Source organism: Neomonachus schauinslandi, chromosome 2 (assembly GCF_002201575.2).
Source record: "Neomonachus schauinslandi chromosome 2, ASM220157v2, whole genome shotgun sequence".
Lineage (NCBI taxonomy): Eukaryota > Metazoa > Chordata > Mammalia > Carnivora > Phocidae > Neomonachus > Neomonachus schauinslandi.
In genome coordinates this window covers 162931696-162952327 of record NC_058404.1, presented here as the reverse complement: position 1 = coordinate 162952327, position 20632 = coordinate 162931696, and the positions used below count along the sequence as shown (strand labels likewise).

General features: G+C 41.4%; 1 protein-coding gene across 3 annotated transcripts in view; it reads left to right on the top strand.

The window, feature by feature from the left end:
* DCUN1D4 (defective in cullin neddylation 1 domain containing 4) overlaps positions 1 to 19791 on the top strand; it is a 69287-nt gene extending 49496 nt beyond the window's left edge. For 2 of the 3 annotated variants that reach the window (XM_021701547.2, XM_021701549.2), the window contains 4 exons: positions 2243 to 2351; positions 13980 to 14084; positions 16195 to 16297; positions 16478 to 19791. In XM_021701547.2, the coding sequence (XP_021557222.1) occupies positions 2243 to 2351; positions 13980 to 14084; positions 16195 to 16297; positions 16478 to 16533 (373 nt within the window). In that variant the 3' untranslated portion in view covers positions 16534 to 19791. The remainder of the gene's footprint in view (positions 1 to 2242; positions 2352 to 13979; positions 14085 to 16194; positions 16298 to 16477) is intronic. The other variant, XM_021701548.2, reaches the window with a different exon arrangement.
* Positions 19792 to 20632: the final 841 nt, after the last annotated feature.

Sequence of the window (20632 nt, the reverse complement as noted above, 5' to 3'; positions counted from 1 at the left end):
ATTTAGTGTCTGCTTTTAGCTGTCAGCAAACATTTCGGTCCCTTAAAGAAGCCTTTTCTGCCTTCTAAAATAGTCTAATTGTTATCTTTTTTTTACTTTTCAAACATCAGGAAGAAATAGAGGACATTCTAAATTGTTGTAGATTCACAGAAATGAAACATTTACTCTAGTTTTTGACTTTTAGATATTTTATTATCTCAGTAGATTATGGGAACTGTTTTGTAGTTAGCTACAAAAAAGAAACCTTCACAAATTTATTTCTAAAAATAGATCAGTGTGCTCTAGTATGAACCATAGTTTAGTTTATAAGGTATATAAAATATTTACATTGATAATACTTACAATATGTATTATTTATACTTAGTAGTAGTAGGTAAAAGCTCTACAGAGGAATACGAGGAAGCACATCCAGCTTTGAAAAGGTTAATATCACTGGTGGAAATGGTGACTCTTGGTTCTCATTTTTAAGGACTAGATATTAGGAACAGAAAAATCGGTTTGTAAAAATAGCCAATTAGTCTACTTTCTTAGGAAAAATAAACAGTGTGTCACTTACCTGTAAAAATAGGTTTTTCTCACCAAAGCTCCCTGGAGAAATAGCTGATTTCAGTTCTAGGGTAGAGAAAGTACACAGTGAGCTGGGATGTCTTGTGCCAGAAGCAAGGACGTGCTCAAAGACTGACGGGGACATGTCAGAAGGACAGGGGCACCAGCTTGAAGGGGCTGCTGCCCAAATGAGAACAATTTGTGCGTCACAAAGAATAAAGGCAATAAAAGGTGATAACACTGAATAAAAGCAGAAATCCTTAAGTCCAGAAAAGAGGAAAGGTGGTGAGGAGAACTTCTCTTTATGGAAGAACTCCAGCCAGTAGCAGCACAGCCTGAGAGAGTCAGAAAAATCACCATTTCGTGTCTTCAAATGTAAAGTCGGTTCAAGCAGGTATCACCAGTGGATGCTGAAACCACCAGATGAAAGGTTGTTGAGGAACAGGATTCACAGTCTCAAGATAGCATCCCATAAATTATATACCATTTCAGAGGAGGGAAAGTACCTGTTAGTGGAGAATCTGGGGCATGTTACTTTAATTGAATGAATCAATTTAGTATCATTCATAATGGGACAGACTGACATTATGAGCCTCCTCATGGGATGCAGGGAGAAGGACATCATGAGTAGTGTTCTTACCATAAGTAGCTAGCTTAAGTATAATCATAGGGAAATTATATGACAAACTGCGATTCTACAAAACAACTTTTTAAAAAAATGACATTGTCAAGAAAGACGGAAAAAAGGAAGGACACCCTTCTAGAGACTAAGGAGATAGACAGCTAAAAGCAATACGTGAGCCTTGATTAGATCCTGGATCAAGAAAAAACATCTATAAAGAAAATCAGGGGAACAATTGGGAATTTCGTATATGGGCTATATATTAGCTAAGAAAGTTTACACTGGTAAAATATTAAGAGTGATGAAGGTATTTAAATGTCTAGGAGGGGGCGCCTGGGTGGCTCAGATGGTTAAGCGTCTGCCTTCAACTCAGGTCGTGATCCCAGGGTCCTGGGATTGAGCCCCACATCAGGCTCCTGGCTCAGCGAGGAGCCTGCTTCTCCCTCTCCCTCTGCCTCTCTCCCTGCTCATGCTTTCTCTCTCTCTGTATCTCTGTGTCTCAAATGAATAAATAAAATCTTTAAAAAAAATAAAAATAAAAATAAATGTCTAGGAGGGGTGCCTGGGTTGCTCAGTCGTTAAGCGTCTGCCTTCGGCTCAGGTCATGATCCCAGGGTCCTGGGATTGAGCCCCACATCGGGCTCCCCGCTCCACAGGAAGCCTGCTTCTCCCTCTCCCACTCCCCCTGCTTGTGTTCCCTCTCTCGCTGTGTCTCTCTCTGTCAAATAAATGGATAAAATCTTTAAAAAAATAAATGTCTAGGAGTGAAGTGTCATAACGTTGGCAAGTTACTTTCAAATGTTACAGAAAAAAAGTGCATGTATGTGAGAGAGCACAAACATGACAGTATTTGTTACAAACCCAGGGAATGGGTATGTGGGTGCTTAGTTACTATTCTTTCCATTTTTCTGTACATTTGAAATTTTTTAAAATCAAAAATGTAGGGAAAAATAGGTCAGCATGAATGTGTTCCAACTCAGGGTTTTATTCTGTCTTTTGGTATTATGTTTTATATTACTGCCCCAATTAAGGAAAAAACTCAGATTATAATTTGCCTTTATTCTGTTTTTCTAGATGTGATACAACAGAAAAACTCAGAAATACTTTGGATTACTTAAGATCATTATTAAATGATTCTACAAACTTTAAACTTATTTACAGATATGCATTTGACTTTGCACGGGTGAGTTCTCTGGAGCCTTTCCAGATGTTTCCCTCTCCTCCTTCCCCCCCCTTTCTTTTTATTGCCTTTTGAGGTTTGTTTTTACATGCTGCAAGCAAAGACGTTGAGTAAGTTACTCCCAGGATACTAGTTAGAATTTCTTTCTACATGTACTCTTTCTAAACTAACTGATTCTGGGCAAAAAAGGTAGTAGGTTAGCAAAAAGCTGTGGTGGCAAACCTTTAAAAGCTGTTGCGAGTGGCTTAGAAGTCATTTATAAATGGGCATGTAATAGATACTTTTTTAAATGTCTTTTAGATAGGCTTGGAAAAGCTTTTCATTCTCATGAAACAACAAATCTTCACCCATTGAATTATTGGAATAAACTACTCAGATCTAATCCAGTTTCACTTTGGGTGCTGTGTTGTATTTGGAAATCGTTTGAACTTCAAACCCAAGCGAATTTCAGTGAACGTAATTCAAACATAATTTCTAGTCATCGTTCTGAAAAGTGAGCATCTTGTCACATAGCGAGGCCCGTCTAAGTGTGTGACTGTGGTTCTACTGGAGTGAATAAAGTCTTATTTTTTCAGCCTACTCACCATAGGTAGTGAATTCTGAGGCTCCAGGTGGCATTGCATTCGTTCACACACAATCCACAGCCCATGCAGTTACACTCTACTCAAGAATGGTGGTGTGTTTTCTGTTAGGCTTGTGTGTTTGGTGGATTCAGGTGACTAGGCTTTCTTGATTGATTGTGTTTTAAAGCAGAGAGTTCGGGGAGAGAGAACTCTTTTTTTTCTTACCACCATGCTGATCTTTTTCATTTTTTACATGCTTTGGCTCTGGTCGTTGAGCACCAAAGGTTTACTTGATGGTGAATTCTGGTGCATCTGCAATAACACATTAGTAGTTCTCTGTGGTGTCCTCATTTGTGAATTTTTGCATTTTCATAACCTTCCAGTAAAATCACAACACATGAAAGTTTATAGACATTAGAAATGATAACGGTGAAACTCAGATACAGTGTTCTTCTAAATGGCATTTGTATATACATAGGAGTTATTTGCCAGACGCTTTTAGAATAGATACATAGTTTCTAGGATTAAATATTTTATTACATGAGACTGGTTTCCTCCCATAGTCAGCTGTTTCTTACTGTATGGGTGAAGTTTGTTTAGAAGCATTATACCTTCTCACCAAAATAAGCCCTGTTTTCTAGCTTTTCTGTTTGGGGGTCAGAGTTTGCTACAACTTCAGCTCCAGGTTCCATTTTACTCCCCTCCCCGGCTTGCCCCATCCATGGTGCATCAGCATGGCCCGTCTCAGAAGGGCCCCTTTGCTTGCCTCTTCCTTGGTATTTCCACCATAGCCTTGCCGGTGGAAGCCCTGGTTACTCCGGGCCTGCTCTGCCACAGTCCTCTTGTTTCCACATTCTGTCACTTCTCGTCCAGCGTCACACCAGCAGGGTGTCCCTCATCTGCCTTCAGCCCCCGGGTCACTGGGCCCCCTCCCGGCTTAGCAGAGCCTTCAGTCCCCGGTGCCTTCGTGGTACGGAGTGTTTCACCATGTGTTTGGTGCGGCTGTCCCCCTCGCCCCCCAGCCACTCTGCGTGACAAGCAGGGGCGGGTTCTGTCTACTTCACAAAGGAGGAGAGTGGGCCGCAGAGAAGAAGAGACATTGCACCATGGTCACGCTGTTCATCAGCAGTAGATCCAGAACTCAAACCCAGGTTCTGGCCCCAGTTCCAGGCCACGGGTCACTCCGGGCTTCCTTCCTCATGGGACACCTGTGTTGTGGTGAAGTCCAGTCAGCTGTTCCCTGAACCTGCCGCCTGCCTTTTTTGGCCTTTCTGCTCCCTGCCTTTCGTCATGCCGGACCTCTGCCCGGAGCCCTGTTTGCGCTCCCACGGCTCTCTCCCGTGGCCACGTGGCCACAGCCCGGGTCTCGGGCCCTCCCGTCCTGGAGGGGGTCGGGCGCCTTCCCTGCGTGGCCCTGCTGCCTCCTCTAGCGTGGGTGTGGAGTTTGGGCACAGGCCTTCATTGCTCTGACAGAGCAGAGGATTACGTACTTGCTCTCTTTGCATCCCCAGTAACAGCCAGCAGAGAGCTCTTTGCTTTTACTGAGCATTGCCAATGAGTTAATAAGCCCTGGTATGTAAGATGAGTAACTACCACCCATGTATAATCATTGCCAAATAGATTGAGTTCGGCTAAAATGTGCTCTAAGATGGTTTTGTTATTGAACCGTTTGGTTTGGTTTGCTTAGCTGTATCCCACAAGTTTTGAGATATTTTACGTGTTTTCATCATTTGCATTCAGTTCAAAATATTTTCCATTTTCCTTTGTGATTTCTTCTTTGACCCATTGGTTATTTAGAAATGTATTGTTGGTGTTATTTTCCAAGTATTTAGGGCTTTCCAGGTAATCCTCCTATTGATACCTAGTTTAATTCTGTTGTGGTCAGAGAACATACCCTGTGTCATTTCAGTTCACTTACATGTGTGGAGACTTGATCTATGGTCCAGAATATGAGCTGCTGTGATGAATGTTTTTTTGTGTAAAACACGTGAAAAGAATGAGTATTCTGCTGCTGTTCGGTGAAGTGTTTTATGACTGTCAATTAGGTCACGTTGGTTGATAGTGTTCAGGTCTTCTATATCTCTCCCGATGTCTGCCTTCTAGGTTCTGTCCATTACCGAGAGGAATATTGAATTCTCCAGCTATGTTCCTCCTGTCATTTCTACCATGTATTCTGAAGTGTAGATACTAGGTTTAGATACAGTTCAGATTGTTACATCCTTCTAAAGAATTGACCCTTTAGCATCATGAAATGTCTCTTTATCTCTGGTAATATTCCTTGTTCTGAAATTTACTTTGATACAAATATAGCCATTCCTGCTTTCTTTTGATTAAAGTCTACATGATCTGTCTTTTTCCACCCTTTTACTTTAAACCCATTCGTGTCTTTATATTTAAAGTGGGTTTCTTATAGGTAGGGTATAGTTTCCTATAGATAACATATAGACAGTCTGACTGACAGTATCTGCCTTGAGATACTTAAACCATGTATATTTAGTGTAATTATCGGTATGGTTAAATTTACATCTCCTATAGTATTTTTTTTCCCTAGTTGTCTCATCTGTTTTGTTCCTTTTTCCCTTTTATCATGACTTCCTTGGATTGAGGTATTTTTTTAAATGATTCCATTTTAATCATTCCATTCCACTATTGCCCTAATAGCTGCCTCTCTGTTTCATTTTTCTTGTGGTTGCTCTAGGCTTTATGTATGCATCTTTAAATTTTCACAATCTACAAATAATATTATACCACTTCGTGTATAATGCAAGAACCTTTACGACAGTAGACTTTCATGTTGCCTTCCCATACTCCGCTGCTGCTGTGGTGCATTTTACTTACACATAGACTGCAAATCTCACAGTATATTGTCTTAGTCTATTCGGGCTGCTGTAACAGATGCCAGAGACTAAGCAGCTTATAAGTAACAAAAGTCTGTGTCTTGCAGTCCAGGATCAAGGTGTCAGCAGGTTGGGTGTCTGGTGATTGCCTGAAGCCTGATCCTTGGATGGCTCTCTGTTGTAACCTCACGTGGCAGAAGGGAAGAGAGAGCTCTCTGGGGTCTCCTTTTATAAGGGCACTAATCTGCAGCCTCATGACCTAACCACCTCCCAAAGGCCGCACCTCCTAATGCCCATCACCATGGGGGGTAGGATTTCAACACATGAATTCCGGGGGCGCCACGAACATCGGACCATTGCATACATTGTTATCATTTTTTTTAACTAGTCAAAAATATCTTTTATAAACCACTGTTGTGCTCTTTAGTTCTTTTGCGTAGATCCACATTTCTTCCTGGTATCGTTTGCCTTCTGCCTAAAAAATTCCCTTTAACATTTCTCATAGTATAGATTTTCTGGTAATGAGTTCTCTAAGCTTTTAATTTGCCTTCAATTTAGAAGGTGGTTCTCTGGATAAAAGATTATAGATTGACTATTACTATTCTTTAATGATCTCTTTCCCTTGTCTTCTGTCTTACATAGTTTCTGATGATAAGTCTGATGTTCATTTTTCCTTTGAACATAGTGTCTTGTTTTCTAGCTGCTTTTATTCTTTTTCACTCCTTTTTGGCAAGTTGATTATGATACGCCTTGGCATAATTTTCCTTACGTTTATTCTGGTTCGGGTTTGTTCAGTTTTTTGAATGTGTGGACTTATAGGTTGTATTAAGTTGGGAAATTTGTCAGCTGTTATTTCTTCAGTGTTTTTGCTGTTCTCCCTTACTGTCTTTCTGGGACTGCAGTTATATCTGTTAGATGCTTGGTATTGGCCCACAAGCCGGTGATTCCATGTTCAGTTTTGGGGTCCCCCTTACCCTTTGTAATATTTCTTACTATGTCTGCTGGTATTAATCTTTTCTTCTGCAGTGTCTAATTCTGCTGTTAATCCTAGCCAGTATTTTTTTCATTTAGGTACTGTATTTTTCAGCTGTAGACGTTCCATTTGAGCCTTTTTTATATCCGTTTCTCTCCTTGTTATGTGATAATGTCTTCTTCTACCTTCTTGAACGTCTAGAACATGTTTATGACAGGTGTTTTAACAACTTTGTCTTCTGGTACCATCACATCTGTCATTTTTGGGTCTCTTTCTATTCCTTAATTTTTATCTTGATTGTGGATCATATTTTACAGGTTCTTTGCATTCCTAGTTTTTGTATTTTCGTTTTTTGATTGGATGCTGGATGTTGTTGGTTCCTGGGTTTTGTTGTATGCCTTTAAATAAGGTTCAATTTATACATTTTCCTGGTGTATAGTTATAGTTACTTGGAACCCGATTGATCCTTTGAAAGGACTGGTCTGGAGCAGCCTTCAGTTTTGGGATGATTCAGCACCACTTGTAAGACTCTTTTGAGGATTCTACCTAAGGCCATGTATATTAGGTCTTTCTACTGTAGCCGGTGGGAGCACAGGGTCTTCCCCAGCCCTGTGGGAGGTCTGGGAATTTCTGCTAACTCCTTTGCAGTGAGTGGTGCCCTCCCTGGACTGTCTCCTCTCACACTTAACACAGATAAGTCCTTGGCCAATGACTAGGGAGTCACTTTGTGGATTTCCAGATATCTCTCTGTGTAGCTCCCTCCTTGCTGGTATTTTGTCCCACAAATTATAGTCACCTTTGCCTCCTTGAACTACAGCCTCTGTCCTTTCCAACTCAGCAAGACCACTGGGCTCGGTTTGGGTTCTCCCTCCTGTGCTCTGGCTTGGAACGTGCCTCCGAACAGTGAGCTGGGATCACCCTAGGGCTTCTGTCCTGTCTCCTTTTTCTCAGCGGTCATGGTCCTGTGTTGCCTGTTGTCTAGCGTGTGACAGCCATCATTTCAGATAATTGGTCCAGTTTTCTGGTTTTTCAGAGGGGAAATCTGATTTCTCTAACTCTGTCTTGGTTGGCAGCAGAACTCTATCTCCTCTTTTTTCCCCTCTACTATTTATTTTTTCCCTACTAAAAAAGGACTCCTAGAGGTAACAACATATAATTAACACAGCAGACCTTTTAAAATCAAACTTTTAATAGAAATTAAGCTTGCTTGTAGTTTTAACATCCTAAATATTCCCTATTTTAAATAACAGTGGCGTATGTTAAATACTTTCAATTATATTTTAATATATGAGGAAAGGAATTATGATACAGGACCAGAAAATGATAAGGTGACCTCTTTGACATCTCTCCACCAAGATTATATAGCCCTCTATGTGGGTGTGATTGTTTTTTCCCTCACTTTCAGGACTTGTAGCCAATTAAAAATAGTGGTTGGCTATAAAGTTATATTATTTTTCTCCTAATTTCATTCTGACTTGAACTTATTTATAGTCTTATGGATCAGTCAGAGAATTGTGAAACTTTAGAGCTGAAAGAAGCCGTAGGAGACCACTTGGTCCAGTGTTGTCATTATGCAGATGATGAGACTGAGAGCCAGAGAGGAGGGGACAGCAGGACGACAACACGGGGCTCTCACAGAGCCACACTGCCTTCCCTACCTTGAAACTGTCACCATCCTGTGGCCTCTTGGTAGAGGAAGACGGTGGGACACACATTCAGGGGCGGAAATGGCCAGTTCTTTCATACAAGTGGGAATTTATGCAGAGAGGTTTTTTTCCCCCCAGTGTAAATATTATCATATAAACAAGAATGGTTGTATGGACTCATTTAAAATAAAACAGCCATTCTTTCTTCATTCCTTTTTTGAAAAGGACCTAGCGAGAATAAGATTGGACAAATGGACTGAGGTAAAACACTAACTACAGTAATTTTTGTTGGTCTGGGGATAGTTATTAAATACGTTAGGTTTGATGTTTCTCTGTTCCCTGTGGCAGAGGTGGGTAGCGCGCTGAGGCCCCAGAGCCAGTGGACTCTCGGGAGTTTTGAGGACAGAAGTCGGGCTGAGGAGGGCGCTGTGGAGGGGCGCGGGGAGGAGCGGGGACAGAGTGGGTGAGGAGGCTGTGGCCGCGGGGGGCCGCCTAGAGTGCCGGGGAGGGGCGGGAAGGGGAGGCGGGAGGAGCCACCAGCTGGAGAGCAGGGAGGCCTTCCCGGTGAGGCCAGTTCTCTGGCGGGAGTCCTTGCCCTCGCACCCCTCGAAGTCCAGCTTGGAGAATTTGTCACGGAGGGTTCCATGGAGGCAGGAGAGCCCGCGCTCGTCTTCCTGGGAGACGCTGTCGCAGGGTGAGTGGGCGGCAGGGTGCTCCCCGCGGCGGGGGCACCAGCACCTCTGGGCCGGCTCCTGAGGAGGTGGCTCCGGACGGTGGCAGGGGGCACCCGGCCTAAAGCTCCTGTGTCGTCTTCCTCTAAGTGAAACAGCCGCTGAGTCCTTTCCATGCAGACCAGAAATGATGATGAGTGTTCCTTGTAGGATCTAAGGAAAATTTTCCAGGCCTTGTTCAGCAACCCATGTGGGCAGAGAATTGGGCCTGACTCTAACCTGTGAGGGTCTGTTGCCATCATTGGAGCCGCTTCTGCTTCTCAGAACTGTCTAGTTTCCCTCTCCGCACGCCCCCCCCCCCCAACACACACCCACCCACCCTCCCTCCACTTTTTTTCTCCTGTTTTCTTTGTGAATTAGGAAGAAAACAGAAGGTGGTCCTGGGCCAGGACAAAAGTAGGAAGAATGGGTAGTCCGCTAACCCCAGGTCCGTTACCCTGAACATCTTGTCCGTTTTATCTTTAAGATTACTCTTTGGTGGTTGGGTCACACACGTTTGCTGAGCAGCTCTTCGTAAAGCTAATTGGACTTCTGTGCCTCTGCGTATTTGGGCTTCTCTCCCCTCGTTCATTCTCAGGGAAGTCCTGTGGAACTCAGTGAAGAGCTCAGGCTTGGGCTTGACTACCTGGTTCAAGTCCCAGCTCTACCACTTGATGACTGTCATTTAGCTCCCCATGCCTCAGTTTCCTTATTTATAAAGTGGGGGTTATAATAATGCCTGTCCTGACAGAGTTGTTGTATTAAGTGAGTTTAAGGCACCTTAAATAATTTTTGGTGCAGATGAAGTTTCTCCATAAAAGTTACCCATAGAATTAGGAGTAGTTGTTGAATTATTCTACATTGACATTATTTAAGTTGTCTGCAAACCTCAAGTTTCAAATAATGACTTGTTTTCCAAGAGTAGTGCTTACAGTAATAGAATCTCTGCCAAATAAAATGACAAGGAAAGACTGCGTGTTGGCAGATTTTTTCTTTTATTTTAAAGGAAGTGTCAGTAGTTTAGCTTAATTAAATAATTGTCTTGCAAACATTGTTATCTATAAATGAATGCTGGGTAAGTTCTAAGAGCAAAATTATTTCATTTTTCCCAATGGGAGGGCACTCTTGGGTTTTTTGACTTTTTGCTTGTTTTTAATGTGCATTTAAAGAAACTGATTCCCACTCAAAAAACTAATTTATTGTATTTTCAGTTTTATAAACTGAACCGTATTAAAATTCGAGTTCTTTAGCGCTATCTTTATCTTGCATTTGTTTTATTAGGTAGCTGTGTTAAGGAGGACTGCATTTTCTCTTTATTTTTTGTAATCCCTGTGGTGTCAAATAAGAATTGCAGGACGTGTATCATAGGTCTTCAGTTTAGGCCTTTTGATTTCATATACCAACTTCTGATTTGGCCATTTATGTTTGTGAATTGTGGTTACATATATTGTTTCTTGAGTTCATGTAGTCTCTCTTAAAAATATTAGGGATTTTTTGAAGGTTTTCTTCTTAGAATTTTAATAATTCAGGGTTCCTCTTTTCACATACAAGTTTTAAGCTATTAACACTTTGTGAAAATTGGAAATAGATCATCTGGAACAGTTGGGGACCTCTGATACAACATATCTGGATACCTATGTGTTGAAAGATACATTTTGTAATACCATATTTACATATTTAAATTGCTTTGTTTCTGTTATTGTTAAGTCATTTGAGCCATTTAAGAAAAAAATGCTTAATTTTCACATTTTACAAGAAGACTTATACGGGAACAGTCTTACATAAACAAAGGTATTTTAGATAGATAGATAATTAGATATTAGAACTTGAGATCAGACTTTAATAAAACTTCATCACTTTCTGCATTAGCTGTTGCTAGACTTTAGCTTGAGGAATGCATTTATTCCATATACAACACATAACTTCCTCAAATCTTCAGAGTACATTCCTTTGGTTGTACAGCTGCCCCACTAAGAGGCCTGATTCATCTGTAACTGCTCTTTTAAAATCTGTGTTTAAGGAAGACAGCAAGGCAGAATCTAGTTGTGTATTGTAGGGAGTTAGTGTATCTTTGGTGTATAGAACCTGTTCAGTTCCTATTATTACTTGAAAAATAAACTTGTTTTTTTAAGTTGTTATCCTAGAAAATGAAAGTGCGTGAAATATATACCTCCACATCTTGGGTCAGGTCAGGAGTAGGCAGGAAGGGAAGTTTCATTTCTTCTCCTTTAACCTTGATGGGCCTTCGGGGGGTTGCTGATTGACTCTTGACAGTCTGCCTCAAGGGACTTTGTGCTTAGATTCTGACCTTGAGTTGCAGAAATCGGTCCTTTGGTCCTTGGTGCTCCAGGAGCAGAGGGTCATAGGGTCGGTGTTGACAGCGTATTATTTAATTTCTTTCAAGGAGCTTCTGTATGTCTTTGCTGTACTCCTTGAATTTGTTAAGGTGATTTTTTTTTTTTTTTAACTGCCCATGATGTTGATGGCTGCCTCAGAGCATCCTAGAAGATTCATTTCACTTTTGATGGGGAACCCTTTTGCAGAGCCTGCCATTAGGATCATTGTCCGAGAACTCCCTGGGCGTGTCTCCAATTTCGCTGTTTAGGAGATGTGTGCTGTGGGAACTCTAAACTGTGCTGTTCCCAGGAATTTTGAGCGTTTCCAGGCACGGTCATTTGCACTTAGTCCTGTCCCCACACCGGCAATGTTGGTTACCCGCGAGATGGCACTGTTGGGACCGTGAGTGCATCCGTAATGTCTTTCTCTTATTTGCTAGGCAGAAGATGGTGTTAGTGATTGCGAGCTGCCGGCTAGCACCCTTGCAGAGCAGGAGTCAGTGAGTGCGGTTCAGCTTCCGGTCCTGTGAGTCTGATGCCTTCCCTCCATGTTTTGGCATCACTGCCAAACACATGCATTGAAATCCTTCATGATCATCAGTTTGTCAGATGATTCTATTGTTGCAAAGAGTCTGTCCAGGTCCTTTGTATCTTTTTTTTTTTTTTGTCACCTTAGTGTATGTCCATTGTGATGGGAACAGAGGCATTGAGGTTGGAAGAAGGCACGACTGTAATCAAGGCCAGACTAGCGACTTCAGGTGTAGGGAATGAGCACAAACTCGCCAGAGGGAAAGCTTTCGCAGGATGCTGGTGGCGTCAGCCCTGTGCTACGTGAGCGGTTGTTCAGCCAATGAACTTTGGGCCCAGTCCTGTGGTGCCGCGTGTGTTTTCAACAGTTTACTCGTTATTTTATTTATTTATTTATTTGTGGATTGCTTTATAGTGTGGTGTGCTGTTGCTGTGTGCCACACCTGTGTTACAGGGTACGAGGAAGTTTTCCCTTTGCTTGCACGGTGCCTCACCCAAGTCTGAGCCCCTGAAATGCAACAGACCAATGAGGTGGTTGGCAAAAGGTGGGCAATCTCGGGAGCACCTTTTCTACTGTCCTCCGCTCCCTGGGAGTGAGTCCTGCGGCCCTGAGCAAGACCGTGTGCATGGCCAGGAGACAGGCAGAGAACGCCGTGGAAAGGAGGTCCCACCTGTTTGCATTGGACTGTGGAATTGGGCCTCCACCATCATCAGACTCAGTTGTGTGGCCTGTAACGGAGAGGGGTGACTTGGAGCCATCTGACCTGGTCTGTTGGCGAACGGTCGTTAACGCTTTACGACTGGGACCAAAAGACAGACCTGTTGCACATCTTCCTGTATCTGCATCTACTTTGTTTGCTGTTGTTGAGTGAGGCCCTCACATTTGCTGTATTGTTCAAGTCCTTCACTTTTAAATCCAGTGTCATGGCCAGAAATTCTGTGTGTACTAAAGAGCACTTCAGCATTAGAGTCCTTGAGGTAACGTGTGGCTGCGTACGTGGCCGACTGCGGTGGTCACGGCATCATCCCTTAATGTGACGAACGTGGAGATTCCGCCCCAAGTGGGATAGCCAGGCACTCGCTCCCTGTGTCGAAAAGTACTTCTGCACATTCCCACTGTAGTTAAAATACCACAAGGAGACTAGCTTTGGATACGTGAGGTTACTGCTTGTGGTCCCAGGTCCTCTGCCCCTTTACCTAGAGACAGCCTGCTTGTAGTTCTGGAGTGGAAACTTGTATGAAAGGTGAGAACGAGAAAGTAGGATCCTTAATGGCAAATATAAGTGAATTTGAACTTAATCTGCCCATATTCAGGTTTATGTAATATTGCTTTTCTGGTTTCCTTATAAAATGTTGTCTTTCACTTGGCTACTAGTCAGGGGTATTCTGCTAAGAGATTCCACATCTAATAAATCCAAGGTAAGGAGGACTGCAATAGGTTAGACTGTTTTCCCCTCAGTGGGTGGATGAGTTTATCCTCTCAGAATCTCCAGAGCCCCAGCATTTATTAGGAGTTGAATTTAATTCCAACATTTTTAGGTTCAAGAAAAACACTGACCATTGAAATAAAATTGTTGGAAAAAATGATTTTTCTTAAGGAAACCTGATTCTTAAGCATGGAAATTGAAACCTTTAAATTCCATTTAGTTAAGTTACGGGCTTTGGGGTCAATAATTATGATTTGGATAATTATCATAAATGTCACAGCAAGTGACTGAGTTGTAGATTTTTCTTTATCCCATGAAATAATCATAGATACATGACTACATAACTAATCGATTTTGCATTAGGGCGATCACTCAGTTGACGTAAATCTTTCCCACGGTAAATTGATATAGCACCAAACCTATTAAGCCCTCCGTTGTGTCTGACCGCCTCCCCTCCCCCCACCTCAGGCTTGCTTCAGGGTTTTTACTTTTATGGTGTATGATAAATGAGCTGTTTACTAATTTTGTGTTGAAGTGAAATAGAAATTTGGATTATTGGAATTTATTATTTGGGGGCATCTGGCTCATCCTTGTTTTTGTTTGTTAAACAGGAAAAGGACCAGCGCAGCCTAGACATAAACACTGCCAAGTGCATGTTGGGACTGTTATTAGGAAAAATCTGGCCCCTTTTTCCAGTTTTTCACCAATTCTTAGAGGTACCAAATTGTTATTTTATGGAATGTATGTTTGCTTGCTTAGAACTACCAAGTATACTTTATTTAACCATTTCACATAATTTTCTGTTTGTTGTACTTTTCTGCCTGTAGGAGTGATGGTGACGTAATCACTGTCCGTGAGCAGTTCCCCATTTTCTCTGGGTGTGTCTGGGTGGGGGGGGGGTGTACGTGCCGCATCACTTCCCGTGTGGGTGCACCCGAGACAGCCACGGCTCTGTCCTTTCCGCTCTCTTGCCCCACTGGAAAAACTTGACCTCTGTTAGGATTTCCTGCTCTGTATAACAGTAGTAAAACAAGATTCACTTTTTTGTGTGGCTATAGGTGAATTTCCACTTTTATGAAGCAAAGGTTAAAAAACAGCCATCTGCCTTCTTATTAAAAGAAGTTTGTCCTGTATTGTTATCTACTCTTATCCCCAAGAATATGGGCACCTAGGTCAATCCAGGTGGTAGGCACACCTGCAGCCTCTCCCTCAGTTTCTGTTTTATGTTTGCATTAGAAAAAAATCCAGCGCTTGACTCCACTGTGGTTTGTTTGCTGTAAGTATTAATGATCAAACATTTTGAGCTGCTGGTTATCAGGAGCTGGTTTTGATGCCGTGTGATACTGTAGGACCTGGAAGTATCTGAGATGTAAGTTTGAGCTCGTGGGTTGGTCATAGATGGCATCTTTCTTGCCCTGCAGACCCAAACCCCTTAAAAAGTGCCCTTTGCCTAAAAGGATGAGTGAGGGTCCTGGGTCTTTGAGGAAAGCTTGGGCCCTACCCTGACTCCAGCTTCACTCTTGTCATAATCTTTCTTAGAATTCACTTTATGCAGTGGTCCAGAAAAACTTTCAGCTGATCTGATTCTTTGAGGACTGTTACTAAAAATTGCTTTTAACGTTACTAACCAGGACTCCTCAAGACGGGTCTAAAAACTAGTTTTACTTATAAGAAGCGTTTGTTGACGTGACAGTCCGTGTCTACAAATGATCTGTTCTCATTTCTCTGGCCATCCCGTGAAATGTTAGCTTTCTTTGGAAAACGAGTAGAAATAGGTCCTTGTTCTCAGAGTGGAGCAGAATTTGAGCCCCAGTGCAAGGAGTTTTTTAGCTGAAAGGTCTTGCCACAAGCAAGTCTGACTTTGCATGATTCCAGGAGCATCTTCAACTGTTTCCATGACTGATGTTTGCTTTGAGTTGCTTCGAAAGTTAAACTTGTAGTCTGTGCTTTATTCTGTCTTTTACATTAGTTTGCTTTTTTCTTTTCAAAGGACACAGGAACCTTTCATTTGAGCTTCTCTTGTGTTTGCGTCCTCAAAACCATGGGCTCAGCTCTCTCTGCTTTTTACGTACTCGTATTGTTTCCCAGTGTTCCTGATTTTTAGTGGGTAGGATTTAAAAACCGTTGAATCTGGGCTTTATTTTTCAGTTTTTATACAGGAATTGTGTACTTCAAAAAAAAATACCTATGGCATATTTCTTGTCTGAGAGGAATAGGAAAACTACTTCATGGGTCTTCTGATTTATTACTTTTATGATCAGTAGGATTAGAACAGTAACTTTCTTCAACGGCTAGAGTACCTAGTTCTGAGACCGCTGGTAGCCCTTAGTAAGTTCCTGGAGAGTAACTCCTTGTTGTGTGTACTTGACAGTGAGCATGCTGATCAGGGCAGGGATTATTAATGGGAGCTACTCTTTATTTAGCACCTATTTTCTGCCAAGCACTGAATGAAGTACTTTACATAAATTACCTCTTTTAATTCTTGCAGGATCTCTATGAAGTAGGTTAATTATCTCTCTCTCTCTCTCTTTTTTAATAAAAGGGCTTTTGCAGTCTAGAAATTTCACTTCTAGGGATAAAAATCATGTTTCTTTGATGTGCTTGTCATTTTGTGTTGAGCCCTCATAATATTTTTCTAATGGAAATTGTCATCTTAAGTTCTACTCTTGCTCTCTCTCATCCTTCTCCTAGATTGGTGCTTAACATACCTCAAATGGAAAGAGTTAACCTTCATGAACTTTATTAAGTTGATTCATACAGCAGTTGAAACCGTGCCATTTGTTAATTGTAAGTGTCAGTAATTCATATTACTTTTCCCTCCATCAGCAATCAAAATATAAAGTTATTAACAAAGACCAGTGGTGCAATGTGCTAGAGTTTAGCAGGACAATTAACCTTGACCTCAGCAACTACGACGAAGATGGAGCGTGTAAGTACCGGCGCTGGGCGCTCTCACACACACACCCCAGCCCCGCTCCGCCCTAGCCCCGCCCCCAGCCCCGCCCCCGCCCCGCCCCGCCCCCAGCCCCGCCCCCGCCCGGCGCCGTCTATCCGCACACCGTCCTCACTGGCAAGAGCCTTAGCCGCTTTGTTTTCCGTTTCTCTGCAGGGCCAGTTTTGTTGGACGAGTTTGTGGAGTGGTATAAAGACAAACAGATGTCCTAGGACTTTATGCATAGCAGCGAGAGAGTCACTGTTACCACAGATATGTCAACCATTAGCCATAAATTGCTGTTTGTATCGAAGCGCATGCTGCTTTTCTTGCACTGTCTCCCCTTGCAGGGACGTCGTGGTGTTTGCTGTTGAATGGGCCAGCTCTGCTTGCTGTGTAGCATTGTTCTCTTGGAAGGCTGCTTCGCAGTTTGTATTTACACTACAGATTGGTGAATTCGCCAACGTCCTCACTGTGATGATGTGTATATTGCTGTTTAAATTTTGTATATGTGTATAAAAAGAAAAAGCTTCACCTAGAGATTATTTCTGCAAAACTGTATTGTAAAAATAATTTTTGTGGCATATTTCTAGTCCCTTTTTTCAAATGAACCAGTTATACTTTATTGGGTCTCCAACGTAGCATTTCAGAACACAAGAGAGAACAACTGTTACCATAAGCAAATGTTGCCAGAATTAACCTCATTGTTTTAAGAGGCCAACTTTTGGAAGGAGGTGGGAATCAGAACTTTTCAGAGGCGTATGCCAAATATAATTTGGTTTACTTAAATAAGAGTGTTTTTAAATGATGAAAGGTACAATTATTTGAACATCCAGACATGTACCGTGCCACAAATCATTTCCACCACGCAAGGTGTAGGTTTTTATTCTCTGATGTTAAAGCCGTAGTAGTTTGAATATAGGTACAAATGAACAAATTAAAATTGCACCTTTTTAAAATGAGTTTGAAACTCGTAAACTTCCTTTACTGTTTTTTTTTCCCCCCCTTTTGCCTTCTCCTGGTCAGTGTTGGGTCTGCTGATGCTTCCCGTGCCATTCTAAGTAACATTGATTTTTGCCTCCTCTGTGGAAACCTAACGGTTCGCTGGCAATTTGTAACCGCAGAGCACTTTTAGTTGTGGTTTGGATTTTTAGTTAAGCTTTTGTGGTGTCTAATCTTCTAGTTTTTTGGAAAAAGAACTATACTATAAGTGAGAGGTGTTTTGTTTTGTTTTTGTTTTCTTTCTTTCATGCTAGGCTTTTCCTGGCAGAATGTCCATTGCAGGCAGTGGACACGAAACCACCAGCATTGAGCTCACTTTGTCACACAGTAGGACCTTTCCTGGAGGGGCCACTCGTCATTCATTACCTAAGTAATTTGTACAGAAAGGTGATAGCCATTATTTATGTGGATGAGGAAACAAGAGTAAACAGGATGGTATTTTTAGGTTTGTATTTTATGTCTTTTTTTTTTTTTTTTTTCCTTGCCTTACCCTTCTTGAGGAAATGTATAAGTAACATGTTTTCCCCTCAACTATCTGGTGCTATTGAATGACTAATTTAATCCCTAAAGTTTTGTGAAAACATAAAAGTCTAATGATTTAAACCAAGTAAAAAGCTAATGGTGCATTTGAACAGGTGAATGCTGCAGGTATGAGCAAGATCCACGATGGAATAATGATTGGAAGAGGTTTGGGTTATTGCAAAATCTGGCCAAAAAATCTTTTGGACTAAATGTGAACCTTTAAATGGCATTAAATGAGTAAAGCACACAGACAATGCTACTCCTGACCACTATTTCACAGTTTCTTTGCAAACAGTGTTCAGATTTTCATATTATTTTTTTCCCTAACTGAACCACCAAAGACAGAAATTTTGTATGTATATACGGTGTGTGTGCATATACAAAATCATGATATGGTAGAATGAAATCACTTCCTTTTTCTACCAAACAGAAAGGTTTGGTTTGCTGTGAAATAAACCAGAAGTGTGAAAAACTCTGTGGTGATTAAGCAGACTTAATCATTCCTTGCTTAGGAATGGTAGACTCGCCTCTACCTTACAACTTCATACCAGTTTGCACAAGTTAATATCCGAAGAGAATAGAAGATGTTGATGGCAAGCACAGCTCTTGGGACCGATGTGTTGCAAGGGGTTCCATCCCAGCAGGTGCCTGGTATTCCAGTGGCCATGGGCCAGAGGCAGGTGTGCATTTGTGAAGAACTTGATTCGTTTTCAGAAGTATCCCGTACAGTTAAAAAAGAAAAAATCACACTTTAAGGGCAACAGTTCTTAGATTCAATCAACTCTAGTTTTGTTTAAACAAATATAAATCATAGGTGAAATTATTTTAAAAGTTATGGTTAGGAACTGGAGAATGTTTTGAAACACTAAGCACAGTTAATCGTAACATAAAGGGATTGTTACAGGGAGATGTTACATTTCAGCCACAGTGAACATTTTGATGATAAGGGGAAAAACCCAAGGAAAACCTATTCGTGATCTAGAATATGGAAAGTGAATGTTCCAAAGTGATGGTAATCTTGTATATTTAGAAGACTCCAAATAATTTTTGAGCTCCCTGGAAAAATAAACCTCCATGACTGTGGAGTGCTTGCCCTTGGTTCTTGATTTTATGCAGTTATTTTTAGGGAGAGGAAAAGGGGCCAAACGAGTAATAAGATACTTTTCTCTTAAAAATGTCCCTAAGTTACATAAAATTGAGCAGTCATCAGACACTTACTTACTGGCTAATGTTAAAGAAATTAGGGTGCCTTCCTCTGGTTTTTCTTTCTTACCTGTCTACACCCTTTCTGTCTTCCCACTGTGTCTTGAACTACACATCACAATACTGTGTCATCATGGAATACAACATTTTGGTGTTTACTGGTAGGTCAAATTTCGTGATTTGATTTGCCGTAAACACCCACTGTAATGTTACATGCAGCTTTTTCGAAGCATGAACTCCAAATTAAGTTTTCACAAATCTGACTTGACAAACCTCTAGCTTCTCCTGTAACAACACACGTCTGTTGCCTCTCCGTCTCCATTTTAACAGTGCTTTTGAAGTTTATACAGAAAGCTTTCCAAGTTAGTTTGTGCCCTTGGTTTTTATTCTTACAACTGCAAAATACCTCTGTAAGCCTTATCTTTTATTCTTTCATATGTTGTATAATAAATGTATAGAATTCATTGACCAGCTAAATGTTGGGTGTCTGTAAATGAGACCAAAACGTGGGTTGCTTTTTATCATAAGGTCTTTTCCCCTGGGGGTTACTGTTAAATGGACAACAGCCAACCTGTAACTGTGAACGCTTCGTGTCGTCAGTAGCTGCATTCCACCCATAGACATGTGCAAGTCCCGTGACTCCAGCTTAACTAAAACCCTGTTAGGCCACCTAACTTGAGTGCAGCAAACTGGTGTTAGGTTTTAATGGAATTGATGTAAAATGATATCCCATAAATAAAAAGTATTTGTGTTTGGTTTCAGAACTGATTTGTGAACTCTTTCTTCTCTTCTTGGGATTTTGCTTCACAAACCACTTAAGGTAGTTTTAAAGTATTTTTTACTTTTTTGTCCCTACCACCCCCCCGCCCCCCGCCGCCAAACCCTGTATATTGGGGAATTTCAAAGCTACAGAAGAAAAAAAATGCAGGAATAATATAATGAACTTCAACCCATCTATATACCTATCACCTAGATTTTCTGCTTGTGAACTTTTTGCCACCTTTTCTGTGCCACTCTGAGTGTGTGTGTGTGCACTTGTGTGCGTGCATGCGTGAGTGTGTGTACATTCATACACTTCTCTCTGTGGATATGCTTTTTTCCTGAACTGAAAGTAAATTACATTATGATGCTTCATACCTAGTATTTCGAAACAAAGACATTTTTATAACCACAATACCATGCTCAGACTCAAGAAATTTCACATTGATACAATTCTATTACCTAATATACAGTCTAGATTAAAATCTCTCTATTTGTACCAATATTGGCCTTAATAGCAATTCTATTCATAATCCGGGGAAAAGCACTGTACCTAGCTGTCCTGCCTCTTTAATCTCTTTTAATCTGGAACAGTTCCAGATATAGTACAAACACTCCTCAGCCAGACAGTGAGTTAAAAATATATACAACCATATGCTGTGTATTTCTAAAACACTGAGCTAACAATTGAGTGCTTGCAATGTGCCGGAGCCAGGCAGAAATGCCCATTTTTACTGCCTCCAGCATCATCCAGTTAGTCTCTAGCGCGTATCAGCCTTGGTTACCACTCTCTGAATTGTCGCTGATGGCAGGATCTCTGGCACGGAGTGGGTGCCCAGAAAATGC